The 12,633-nt window shown below is 40.7% G+C and overlaps 1 protein-coding gene and 2 long non-coding RNA genes across 3 annotated transcripts in view; 1 reads left to right on the top strand and 2 right to left on the bottom strand.

The window, feature by feature from the left end:
- Nucleotides 1-8,412, bottom strand: part of LOC121677900 — a 28,712-nt gene extending 20,300 nt beyond the window's left edge. Inside the window, exon 1 of the mRNA XM_042057029.1 lies at nt 8,276-8,412. Coding sequence (XP_041912963.1) covers nt 8,276-8,338 — 63 coding nt within the window. The 5' untranslated portion in view covers nt 8,339-8,412. The remainder of the gene's footprint in view (nt 1-8,275) is intronic.
- On the top strand, nt 2,636-3,854 carry LOC121677682. The gene is made up of 2 exons (XR_006021073.1): nt 2,636-2,738; nt 3,560-3,854. It is a non-coding gene; the product is annotated as an uncharacterized LOC121677682 (long non-coding RNA).
- On the bottom strand, nt 3,986-5,762 carry LOC121677673. Its single transcript, XR_006021061.1, has 3 exons — nt 5,544-5,762; nt 4,821-4,935; nt 3,986-4,171 (listed from the first exon to the last, which is right to left on the bottom strand). It is a non-coding gene; the product is annotated as an uncharacterized LOC121677673 (long non-coding RNA).
- Nucleotides 8,413-12,633: the final 4,221 nt, after the last annotated feature.

The following is a 12,633-nucleotide window of genomic DNA, read 5'->3' as shown; positions in this document are numbered from 1 at the left end:
GAGCTTAGGCGATATGCCACTGTTTACAGAGGAATCACACACAACACAACAGGGAAAAGTCCAGCGGAACTCTTGTTCAATAGGAAGATGCGAGGCAAGCTGCCGGAAATCACATCTGCTCAAATGGATCTGGAAGTAAACGATAAAGATGCAGAACAAAAAGGGAAATATAAACTGTACGCTGACGAGCAGAGAAAAGCAGAATACTCTGATGTGGATGTTGGAGATCAAGTGCTGATGAGACAAGAGAAAGTGGATAAGTTCACTACAACATTCAACAAAACACCACATACAGTAGTAAGCAAGTACGGGAACAAAGTAACCGTGGAATCACCTGCCGGAACTCAGTACAGCCGAAACACAACCAGTGTGAAGAAATACATTACAGACCTACAAGGAACAGAAGAGGTGGGAAACGGGGAGACTGGGTCAAACCCAGAGCAACAACCAGCTATGGACACTTCCAGTAATCCTGTTGTGCCAGCTGAACAGAGCAGCCCTCCTGCACCTCTTAGGCCTCAGCGCCACAGAAAACCACCTGAGAGACTAAAAGACTTTGTCATGACTTAAGTCACATGTTTTGATTGGAAAAAAAAGAAAGAATTGACTGTTCTTTGTCAATGTAAATGTTTGCTGTACTAAAGCAGATGAGTTACATATGAGTTCTGATAACCAGTGTTTGAATCTTACAGATGATTTATGAGTAACCAGTTTAAATGCTGTGGGTAACTTTAAAATGAGAAACAAACAGTAAGTTTTGAGAAGACATTTTAGTTGTGTTTGTATTCATGACAGAGAACATTGCCCTGAAAGAAGACATGTTTATTTCGTAAGAATTTATGTCCAAGTAAAGGGGGGATGTCATGTACTGAATAGAGAGCTATCTCTTTAAGAGGAACTTTATGTTATAAAGTGTAATTGGGGAACCTGTTTAATGTTACACTTGCTTTTGGAATTGGGAGTAAAACGACAAGCAGTGGAAACCGGTGTCCGAGATTTAATTCTGTGGACGTGCAACTATTAACAGTTTAATAGTACAACATAAAATATAACAAATATGAACGTATAATCGTTTTCCCACCTATCTTGAAAGCTCCGATTATCAATCTTTCGCTTCGCCATTTTCGTTGATAGTTTGTCTGGTTGCATGGATACGTGTTTTGTTTATGAACAGAAAAGGCGACATTAACGATGCAACGCATTTTGGGATTTGAAGTGTTACCGATGTACAGTATGTAGCAACTTGATGGGCTGCGTTGCCCTGGGCTGCGCTCATGCGCTGAATAGAATAGCGTGCTGGGCCAGCTCTAAAGCCTAAAGTATGGTCCCGCGTCTGCGTCACGCGCACGCGGCACTGGTGAGTGCGTGACGAGAATTGCGTCATTTTTACAGCATGCGTCGCGTCTTTGAGTCGACCGAAAGTTGAGACCGCGCGTCACTTTGACGCGTAGACTGCGCATGTGTGAAACGGAACTGCTGTAAACACTCCCCTCCAGTAGGTGGACCACATAGAAGAACAACACTTAAACGTAGAAACAAACCTAGACAGAAGAAGACTTGTTTGGTTACCATAACGACGATGGAACAGAGCGCCTGTCCTCAGCTTGCCTGGCTTTGAGTTACGTGAGACACCACGACATGGAGTCAACTTCGACTGATGTAAAGCCACAATCCACAGATACATTCTTTAACATTATATTTAACGGTCACTTTACCATCTATGGTGTAGAACCCAAAGTATTTCAAGACACCACATTTTAGATGAGTTGGGGACGTAATTATCTGTCTGCTGGCCGTTCTGTGCGTTACCTTTGATTGTCGAAACAGGGTGGCTGCATGGGCTCATTGTGGCTACTGGCTATTATATTGGCTTGATTTGGTCATGAGCCCTGGATCATATAGCACTGAATGAGATGGTAAACAATAAAATAAAACTAATCATAGACAGTGACAGCCTTACTCCCTGCATAGAGAGTACTTTGGATTAAATGCATCTTTTAAAAATGAGCGTATGCTGAAATCAAATCGCGAAACCCAGAGCCATATAAAGGTATCTATCTACAACGCTCAGGCGAAACCCAGTAACACTTGCTGATCGAGATGCATTCTCGCCTGTTCCGTATATAATGCGTTATCAATAGTGATTATAATAATAAAGGGAATGTAGCCTACCTCTCCCAGGTGCAATCATTATCACCTAGCCTAGGCCTACTCCTGAACAATGCAAAACTCAAATCTCGAAACTCGCCTGTCAACACCGGGAAATGCGCTACACAGCACTAAAAACCGAATAGTTTATTTATAGTTCGACTAGAGCTGACATGACTTCGGATTAAATGCATCTTTTAAAAATGAGCGTATGCTGAAATCAAATCGCGAAACCCAGAGCCATATAAACCAGTTATCTCGGACTGCCTGCTCACTCAGTCGCTTGAGTTAATTTGTGGAGTTGTGGTTACCTACGAAATTGTTACATTTTTGGCAGCTACGATGGCTAGGGCTAGGAGGCTAGCTAATGTTGCAAGAGGTTTGTGTGTGGCGCTGTTTATCGTTTTAGATTGAATTGTAGTAGGACTCAACTGATCCGAGTTAATGATACTAGAGACTCGCGACTCATGGGTTAATTTAAAGACACGGGTGAAAGATCCGAGTGAATCACGACTTAAACACCTTTGCTATCTGTAACGTTAGGCCTACAAGATGGACTGGCACAGACTTTGCTGTAACATAATTTGCTGGTAAGTTTGATCTGCTAACGTGAAGTTCATGTATGTTTCTTAATGCCATGTTCAGACACTTTTTAATTTTGTATGCTGAAAGGTATTCGGGTGAACGGTTGAAAAGTTGAGAATGAAGAGTTGAGTTTGCAGATTCTAGCTTCTAGGTAAAATAAACTAACGTTAGCTATCCCTCCCTTGCTGAAGTTACGGTAAAATAACGTAGAGTAGTTTAGCGTTACAGGTTCAGCAACTCATACTGACAAAAATGTATCTTTGCCTTTATTGTTTTGTGATTAACGTTAGCATCTCATATCCTCAGTGGCAGCCATCATTGTAACGTTAATTAATTTACGATAACATCAGCCAGCTCGCTGTATTCTGTCAACGTGTGGTGTGAATTGATAACAAATCGTAGTAGGGTATTAGTTAACTTGTACATCATGAATTCATTTTGATTAACTCTTAATATCACGTTTTGAAATCGCTATATTGCTCTAAAGTTGTCAGTGGTAGCTTGGTCTAAGATGACATCGAAATTTCTCATCGGTGGCCATTTCACGATCCAGCGTTCATGTTCGGTTAGCTTGCCTTATTTCCCCTTCTTGTCAGGCTATTATCAAAACGTTAAATCCAGTTACAGTGTCCGGTGTTTGGCATAACAATGCCAATATTAGTGTAGTTTGTCACTGAAGACCCATTTCAAATCGCACAATAGTACTACAGCATTGTACAATAACTGTACTTTTGTTGATTACAACAAGTAGTGTTGGTTTGCATTATTGTATTATCTTGTAAGATATATAGGTACTAATGAAAAGTTTACCTTTCTATTTTGGCAGTTCGCCATGGGGAGGAGGCGGCAAGGAGGTCCATGGGCTCTAACCTGGGACTAGAGGTCCAGGTGAAGTGGTTTGGCTGGGGTGTGGTGATATTGAACCCATTGAGACTATACAGTACATTTCACTTTATGTCTATTGATGGACTGTTACACCTACCCTTTACTTATGCCAAACCCATTTCTGTTCTTTAAATATCAGAAAGCAAACTTACTGTTGATGGCACTGAACTTGCACTTGGAAATGTTTATGGAACTTTTCTGAACTGTGAATTACATTAAAACTCATGCCAAACCAATTTGCCTGTGCTTTCAAAAACATTTATACAAATCCGTCAGCTTCAGTCAGTAGGTTGAATTGAAGACCCAGATGCAGAAGTAAAGGTGATTTTTTTACTTGTATATCTTGAGCATTACAGCTAACCACTGAATTTGTGAAACTAAAATAACAAAAACTAATATGTACTAAGCTAGTACATAGTCAATACATATTAGATCACTTTAAAGACACAGATGCAAATGCTGTAAATAAAGGTGAACAAAGTCCTTGAAATCAGAAGATGCCACTGCTCAATGACTTCTGCCCCATCTGGTAGGATTTCAAAATGTTCCAGATCTGAAAAACAGAAATATTGGTATATGTCACATCCTTGAACTTACTGTAAACTATGAACAAGTGCTCACAAATTAAGCTAAAAATATATGACAACAACGAAGTAAGATTTGCAGACTCACTCCCAATATTTATAATGAACAACAAACTCACAGAACACTTAGCTGAATGGGGACAGGACACGCGTATTCAACTATTGCACATGCCCTGTTTATGCGGGCAATAAGCAAAAACAAACGTGGTGTATTTAAAGTAATGTAGAATAAATATTTCTTGTATTTTTGTGTTTTCAGTGAAACAGTATAAGCTCATATCTACACCCTATTGAGGTAGTTATTAATAGTTAGGCCAAGGTCCAGTCAAACAATAGCCAGCCACTGGTGCCATATTGTTTAATTATGCAATCTGTGTCCAACCAAAACCTGCTGATTTGAAGGCATAATGCAACTACTTTCTGTGTGTGACTTATCAAAAGATGCTAATGATAAATTATTTTGATAGTTATTGCACAGATGTGCCCTGGACTGCTCAAAATAAAAGGCCACTCTAAATGTCTGAAATGCATTCATGTTTGTTCAGTATATGGTAACGATGTCTGGAATATACAACCAGTAGGTTGCTCCAATTAAATGTATGAAAAATGTCAAAGTACCATGGAATCAGTGCTGAAGTGATGCTTCTGAGTGTCGACTGCACAGACGAGAATTGAAGTTAGGAGTCCAGAGCCCTCTCCAGCACCCAGCCTGTCTGGATTACCTACAGGGAAACTTTGCATAGACAAGAAGTGTTCGTTCAAATTTGTGTTTAACAAATAAATGGCATCAATAAGAGTTTCAAACGTCAGTTATAACTATCGCTTGTTATCACAGCTCCATGTTCAAAGTATACGGTCAATGGTTCATAGCGGTTCACAATTTTGCCTCAGCTAGCCGACAACAAGCCTTTTAATGCTTCGGCTGAATTTTTTTTTTTATCTTAAACGTGACAACCCAAAGACTGTATAAATTGTCAATGGACTAAGCATTCCCACAGAGCGTATTTACAAAAGGTTTTTTGACGAGAACATGCTTTGTTGCCCCAGTATGTTTGTGAACTAACGTTAACTTTAGAGCTGTCTGTTCATTGACTCACACCTGGCTAGTATGACCAACGTTAAGCTAACTCATAACGGGAGCACAATGGTTTTCACTAACGTTAACTTTATTCAAGTTAACTAAATGTATGTGTGTGCTTCTGCCATTCGGTCATCATTTTCGACATTAACTTATTTGAGGCGATATGACGCTAACGTAGCCTAACGTTAGTGCCCACTCGATGCTAAATAATGCTAACATCTAGTGCTACGTGAAATAGTAGTGGAATGAATGTCACTTACCTGAAAAAACTGGAACGAAGTCTTCTGAAAGTGTCGGTTAGTAGGCTTCAATTAATAGCTTAGCAAACCATTTTATGTCAGCTTTTTGAATAAAGATGTTCAGAAAGGATGTGGTAACTTTGTGTATAATCATGGCTGAGACGTCAAAGTTTCAGGGTTTCCACTCAGCTGGCAACGTCTGCTGCTGTATGCCTCGACGTCAGCCGTCAATCAAGCCGACCACGCCTTTAATTATTCATATATTTTATATCTAAATGTGATCTAAACTAATGAGTTAGAAAAACATTCACCCCCCTCACAGTTGTCAGGCACTGGGAAACTACCGAAAAGTACAATAAAAGTCCATGGGACCAGGCTTTAAAAACATGTATTTACGCTGTGAAAACGGACATTTTAACATGGGAGTCTATGGACATTTGCTCGCTTTTGGGACCAGTCCCTAGCGGATTTGCGATGTATTGCAGTTTTTCGAACTTCCGGGTAGGCTTCATTGTTCAGAACTTCAGATTAGAATGTTGCCGCTTGGGTCGCCAGTCGAACTGACAGGCTTATCATCATAAATTCGCATTTATTTCAATTTGGCTATATAGGCTACGATTAAAGTTCCTATGGTTGACAACTACTCGCAATATGCTATCGACACTAGTTAACCACAATTTGTAGCCCTATTGGTCATGTTAAGCGTTACAGTACTTGCAATGTGAAACTAAAATCTAAGACAGTAGAAAATTATGGATCATGCAAATGGTGGAATATCCCTTTAAATGGACTACATTGTTATGTATAAATAGTTTCATTAAAAGTATGACTTTGCCACATGCTACACCTGCCTTGACTACATGCTCACTACTCAAAATGTCACAGAGGACTGGAGTCATGATGACAGCCTTACTGCTCCATCATTCAGTTATGGGATAACAGCCTCATCACACTACTTTTTTTCATTCATTTATTCAACTTTTATTCTTGGAGGTTCATTGAGGGTAGTCCTCATTTTCAGTGAAGCAAATATACTACTTGCCAGTTATTTTCAAAACAACAAGCCAATTACTGTAAAGTGTGTGTGCGAGTTGGTGGTTAGTGATTAATCTTTTCTCCGTCAGAAGTCATGCACTGATTAATTTAGATTGAGTTGACTGTACCACTAGTTCATCATGCTTGCCAACAAAAGAGCCTTTGTGTTGGCATGTCATGAATCTTCCAGCAAATGGGTGCAGACAGGCAGAGGGAACAATTTGTCCATATGTGCGGGTGGTTTTCTCAGGCATCGACCAACTTAAAGGAGTATTCCGGCAATTTTTCACATAAATCTCTGTTTCTCGAAGTTACAGAGTACTGTTAAAAAAATGAAAACAATCAGTTCTACCTAGCTTGGGTTGCTGCAGCCAGGCAGCTACAGAGCTACAATCTGGGGACATGTTCATGAGCCCCCATGTTCATGCCCCCAGAGTGTAGCACTGTACCTGCCTGCTAGCTGTAGCTGTTGTCTACCTATATACGCAACAGTCTTCAACAACATGCCAAAGGGACATCCATCGGGGAAAAAAACAATATCAAGCAAATGAAACAACAAAAAGAATAAAATTCTTTTTTTTTTTATCAGACATTGAGGAAATGAAACGCATGTGACTGGGTTGCCCACATTTTAATTAAATAATTGAAGACCACTCTTTAACTCATCTCTTACTGATTAAGCTGATGGTGATGGGAAAAAATATTCATAGAGACTAGAAAAGATCTTGCGTGAAACCGACCCCCATTCATAGATGTGTGCTATTTGTGTAAAACGGTTTTTAAAGCTTTAAAAGCTTTACATTTGCTTAGAGCAATAGACCCCTGCTCTCTGAGGAGTCCCCCCCCCCCCACTGGTGACTGAGTCTGGGCCAGCTATGACTGTATGTTGGAATATGACTTCTGCCTGCAGGCCATTCCTGCTATCATTGATCTCCCTGGCAGACCAGGGTTAGAGTTGAGGCAGATTGCCCACTCTCGCCTAACCCTCACACACTCTGTCACTTACAACCTTATACACACACACACACACACACACACACACACACACACACACACACCTCAGTGACATTATACACATGGCTACTATATTTCACAGGCCTGTAATAGATATTAAACATATATGCTATTATTCTAGCCATAGATATTAATCATATATATATATATATATATATATATATATATATATATTATTATGGTGTGGAGGCAGCATATATTTAACAAACATAAATCATATGTTTGGATGAATGTACAAAACTGTTGCTAAAGCAAGAACTGCTTGGGAGGTTGTGCCAATATCGTCTCACATTGTTATCCTACAGTTTTTGTAAATAATAAAAAGGGCATCCAAACCAAAAGCCTTTTTGATTCTACCATCTGTTAATGTTCATACGGATGAGTGGCTAACAGCAAGTGCATTTGTGTCCCTGGGGTTAACCACATGTAACCAGAGCCAGAAATTCAGACTAGATGTCTGTTTGTAGATGGTGGACCACGTGCAGAAAAGCATACTGCTTAGAATGCACATGATGACACAGAAACTTTCCCAAAGTAAAGAAAGTGAATCCAGGATGTCTACTAAGTCTGCTCTGCAAAAGCCAGTGTAGTTCAGACAGGAGGCCATAATTCACCAACTCACAAATATGCACAAAACACATAGCTTGCACGCATTCTCTCTGCCACAAAACACCGACACACTGTTATGGAAGGAAGGGACTCACCACAGTCAGGCTCAGGCTCAACAGCAGGAGACTGCAAATCCCAGCAAGCCCACATGGAGCCATGGCATAAGGCAGAGCTCTGGGAAAAGGTGTCTAACTCTCTCTCTCTCCCTCTTTCCCTGCTTTCTGGTTGTTTCTTTGCTCTTCTGTGTGTCTGTATGTTGGGGGGGGGGGGGGGGGGGGTTCAGGAGGGGCTGCATATGAACACACCCTAGTGTGAAAAACATTTGTATGTGTGTGGGTTGGGTGTTCTCTGCAGACACCCAGTGACACACCCTCTTCAGCCGCTCTCACACACCCACTGCCCCGTCCCACTCCTCCGTTCTCTTTACCTTTCTCTCTCCCTCCCTCCTCTCCTCTCTCTCCTTTCACTTTCCCTCCTTCTCTTTTCCATCTATCTCTCTATCTCTGTTGTTGACTTTTGAAACCTCCACTGTCATCAGATGCTGACTGATAATCATAACTGAGTTGTCTGACTGGTTTTTGAGTCTGTGTTTATATATATATATATAGCAACAGGAGCGTGTGCAGGGCGTCAGAGTAGAAATTTGTTTTAACACAGTTATTCTGTATATGTATTTTTTCCTTTTGCATTAGTGTACCCATGTTTGTCCATGAATTTCAAAACATTCTTTTGGGTGTGTTTTGTTTGTGGTTGATTGATAAGTAAAAATATTCATGTCATTCTGAAAGCATGCTCATTTTACAGCAACGGTTCAAACGTGTCTAATATTTTTGAAAAGTAGGCCTACTTCATATTTATTTGTGTATGTGTGAGAGAGTGAGATAACTTGTGTATGTGTGAGAGAGTGAGATAACTTGTATGGGTATGCATGTCAGTTTTTGTTGTCTTATGTTATACGTGTGTGTGTGTATGTTGGTGGGGGGATTAGGGGTGTGTGTGTGACAGTTAAAGAGAGAACATATATGGGTATGTATGTGAGTTTTTGTTGTCTTATGTGTTACATACGTGTGTGTGTGTTGGTGGGGGGGGGACTAAGTGTTTGTGTGTTTTGTTTGAATCACATGCCTTAGGCACTGAACCTGGCAGCAGCAGAGAAAAGACAAAAGACACAAGAACAGTGTGTGCTCTCTGAGAGACTGACTGGCACAGAACGTGTTGATACTACTAGACTTTGACCGGCTCAGCACGTTGTGCACTCCTCCCCTCCATCTTCTCTTCTGCTCCCTTCGCAATTGCTCCAGACCCCCCCCCCCTTCCACCTCTTGTCCTTTCTCCTCTCCTTCGCTCCTTTCTTCTAGCCTTTCCAGAGGCACAGCAAAGCCAGCCAAATACCATGGGCCATAAATCAGCCCCCGCCTACCCAACCTTTAATAGTCAGCCTATGGTCTCTCACATGGCTGTGTTTGCTCTAGTTCTCCACCACTACCACTTCCTTTCCTTTAGTCTTCCCTTCTGTGTTATCTTATCCTTTCTCTGTGTTACTATGCAAACAACAACATGAATGTTTGCCATTCATATTTGATGCGGTGGCATTTGTAGATAACACAGGGGTGTACAGCTAGACTATTTGTGCAGGAACTTGACTTAAAAAAGCTTTGAATATTGTGTGTATTGTGAATGGGAGGAATAGTGAAAGGGCATGAATGTACTTTGTGTCCAAACAGACACACTTATGCTGATGATACACAAGGCACATTTTTTGAGCAATGTTGCTGGGCAAGTATCCTAAATATTGTGGTTCTGGCAAGTTCCATTGATCAATATATTTTTTCTAAAGAACTTCAACCATCAGTAGGCAACTTTTCATGATCATCCAATCAGAACGTTTCATGGAGCTGGTTATGTGGCTGCCCAGCAACACTGCTTAAAACAAATGGGTTTCATGGGTGCTTGATCAAAAATGTGTGTGTCTGTAAGAGAACACAGGTGTGTCTGAAGGGAACACACACGTCACGTTTGTGATCACAGCAATATATTTGCTTTTAAAACTTGCCTTCGTCTTTGTAGTGGATGCATTAACACTATCACCTGTGTGTGTGTATATATATATATATATATATATATATATATATATATATATATATATATATATATGCTATCACCGTTGTCCCAGTAGGGGGCACTCCTTACCAAGCCATATCTCAGTCAGGTCACATGGTGTGAGTTTCCCAGAGATCTCCAGGAATGTCAGGAATTCTGCTGCTGATGAACTCTCTGTATCTGTGGTCATTTCTGGTTGGGCAACTCTCAGAGTAAAACATTGCTGTTGTTGTTTGTTTAACACTCACAATGTCTGTTATGTTTTGTGATATTCTTTCAGGGATGAGCACTTTTCTGACAAACAGAAAAAATACCCTTGAGAGACTGAAAACAGATACAGATTCCTTTGCTGGTGCTTGCACACTGCCCCAACAAGCACTAAAGAACTGCCAACTTTAGAATGGTGGGGTTTATTGGGCGTTGTCTGCTCTCCTTGGGAAAAAAAAACATCTATTCAAAGCTAGCTTTTTATTGAAGATCCCCCTGCAGTTTTTATAGAGACCTATGGATAAAGGTGTCTGCTAAATTAATACATGTACTGTAGATGTAAATGGCTGTAAATCACAGCTGTGGCGATATCCTTTACCAACACCACTCTTACTTGTGCCATATTACTTAATTATCTACATCTGAGATTGAGAAGGGTCTTTGAGACTCAAAAACCTCTCCCATAAGACACATTCTCAGACACGTTCAGCCATTCCAACCCCCACTCATCCACTACCTGACACTCATGCATTCAAAAGTTCACTCACACATTCTCGCCCATACATGCCTATTCATTCCACCCATTCTGTAGGAGGCAGAGCTTTCTGCTACCGCGCATACCTCTTTAGTGCTTCCCATAGTTAGGTATGGTGCAGTGTGGAACTTCAACCACCTCAGGGTTTTTTGGAATGGACCACTCTGCTGTGTCGTCGTGTGACTGGCACCCCAGTCATGCGTCCAATGGTGGTAACTTACCATACCTGCACTGGTGCTGACTACCCCCCACCATGCCTTAGCTATGCTGCTATAGCATAGAGCTGTCATGGACTTTTCATGTGTCACGCCGTACAACCCTCTTCTCTCCCCCTCCCTATCTCTCTCTCAACTCTCCTTCCTACCTCTTCTCTCTGTCTTGCCGTTCAACTCCCTCTTCTCCGCCTCTCTCTCTCAACTCTTCCTCTCTTGCCTTTTCTCTCTTTAGTACACTATATAGTGATATACTTAACCATAACCATCATGACTTATAATAATACTAACTCACTCTATATATCTTTCTTCCCTCCAAACCATTACCAGTCATCAGCCATCCTTGTGTTTGGCCCTCATCTCACCTGAAGTCCCATCCCTGTGACTGACCTACCATCGCCTGTTGCTGTCCCCTTACCCGGACTCCTGGCCCGCGCAGCCTAGTGACCCACTACTTGTCCTACGACAACTCCTAATCCCTATGGACAATTAATTCCCTACACTGGACTATTTGAACTCTCTGACACTAAATAGGATTCATGCATTATCATACTGGATATGTAACCCTCCCACCTCTTTGTAACATACACCTCAGGTGGCTTTAAACACCATGTTCTATTCTTTACACCTAACTAACCTCACTTATCATGTATACAGACCTTGCTGCCATGTAACTGACCCTAGGCAGATGGGTCAGGCCCTTGAGTTGTGGATCTGCTCAAAAGTTTCTTCCTATATGTATCTCCAATTCTAGGGAGTTTTTTCTCGCCCCTGTCACTCATGGGCTCTCTCTGATTTTATTTTAACACTCTGTAAAGCGCCATGAGACATGTGTAATGTTTTGGCGCTCTATAAGTGATATTAAATTGAGATTGAAATTGAAATTGAATTCTCCCACCTCACTCTATCATTGTAGGCCCTGTATTCAGCCGCTGCCAGGAGTTGGCTCTAAATATTTACTCAGTACAGAGAGTAAAGAATTTTAACAGATCACTCAATCAATACATCAATCAAGTACACAATCAACACTACATTGATTTACCCGTATTTATATGAAACGTGACTTCTAAAATACATCAAACAATCGTATTATTAGTACATGATTTTATAGAAGAGACGCATCCATTATTTTTATATATAATTAGTTTAAAAAGGCAAAATTCATATTGTTGTCACCAAACACCAAACATTTCACCTTCAAATGTACAGCATAACAAATGTATCCTCTTCTTTAGAAATATCTTGGATTACGCTGTTACACAGCCATGTAATCTCAGACAATAGGCTTGTTAGTGTGCTCTGTGTCAATATGTATTACTAAACATGTCTTGTTTGGTTATTTTAAAACCTTATTTGTCCATAACAGTAACTACTTCAGGTCTTCTCAAGACCTTGTGAT

The sequence above is a fragment of the Alosa sapidissima genome, chromosome 12 (genome assembly GCF_018492685.1).
Source record: "Alosa sapidissima isolate fAloSap1 chromosome 12, fAloSap1.pri, whole genome shotgun sequence".
NCBI classification, from domain to species: domain Eukaryota; kingdom Metazoa; phylum Chordata; class Actinopteri; order Clupeiformes; family Clupeidae; genus Alosa; species Alosa sapidissima.
This window is presented reverse-complemented; position numbering and strand designations above follow the sequence as displayed.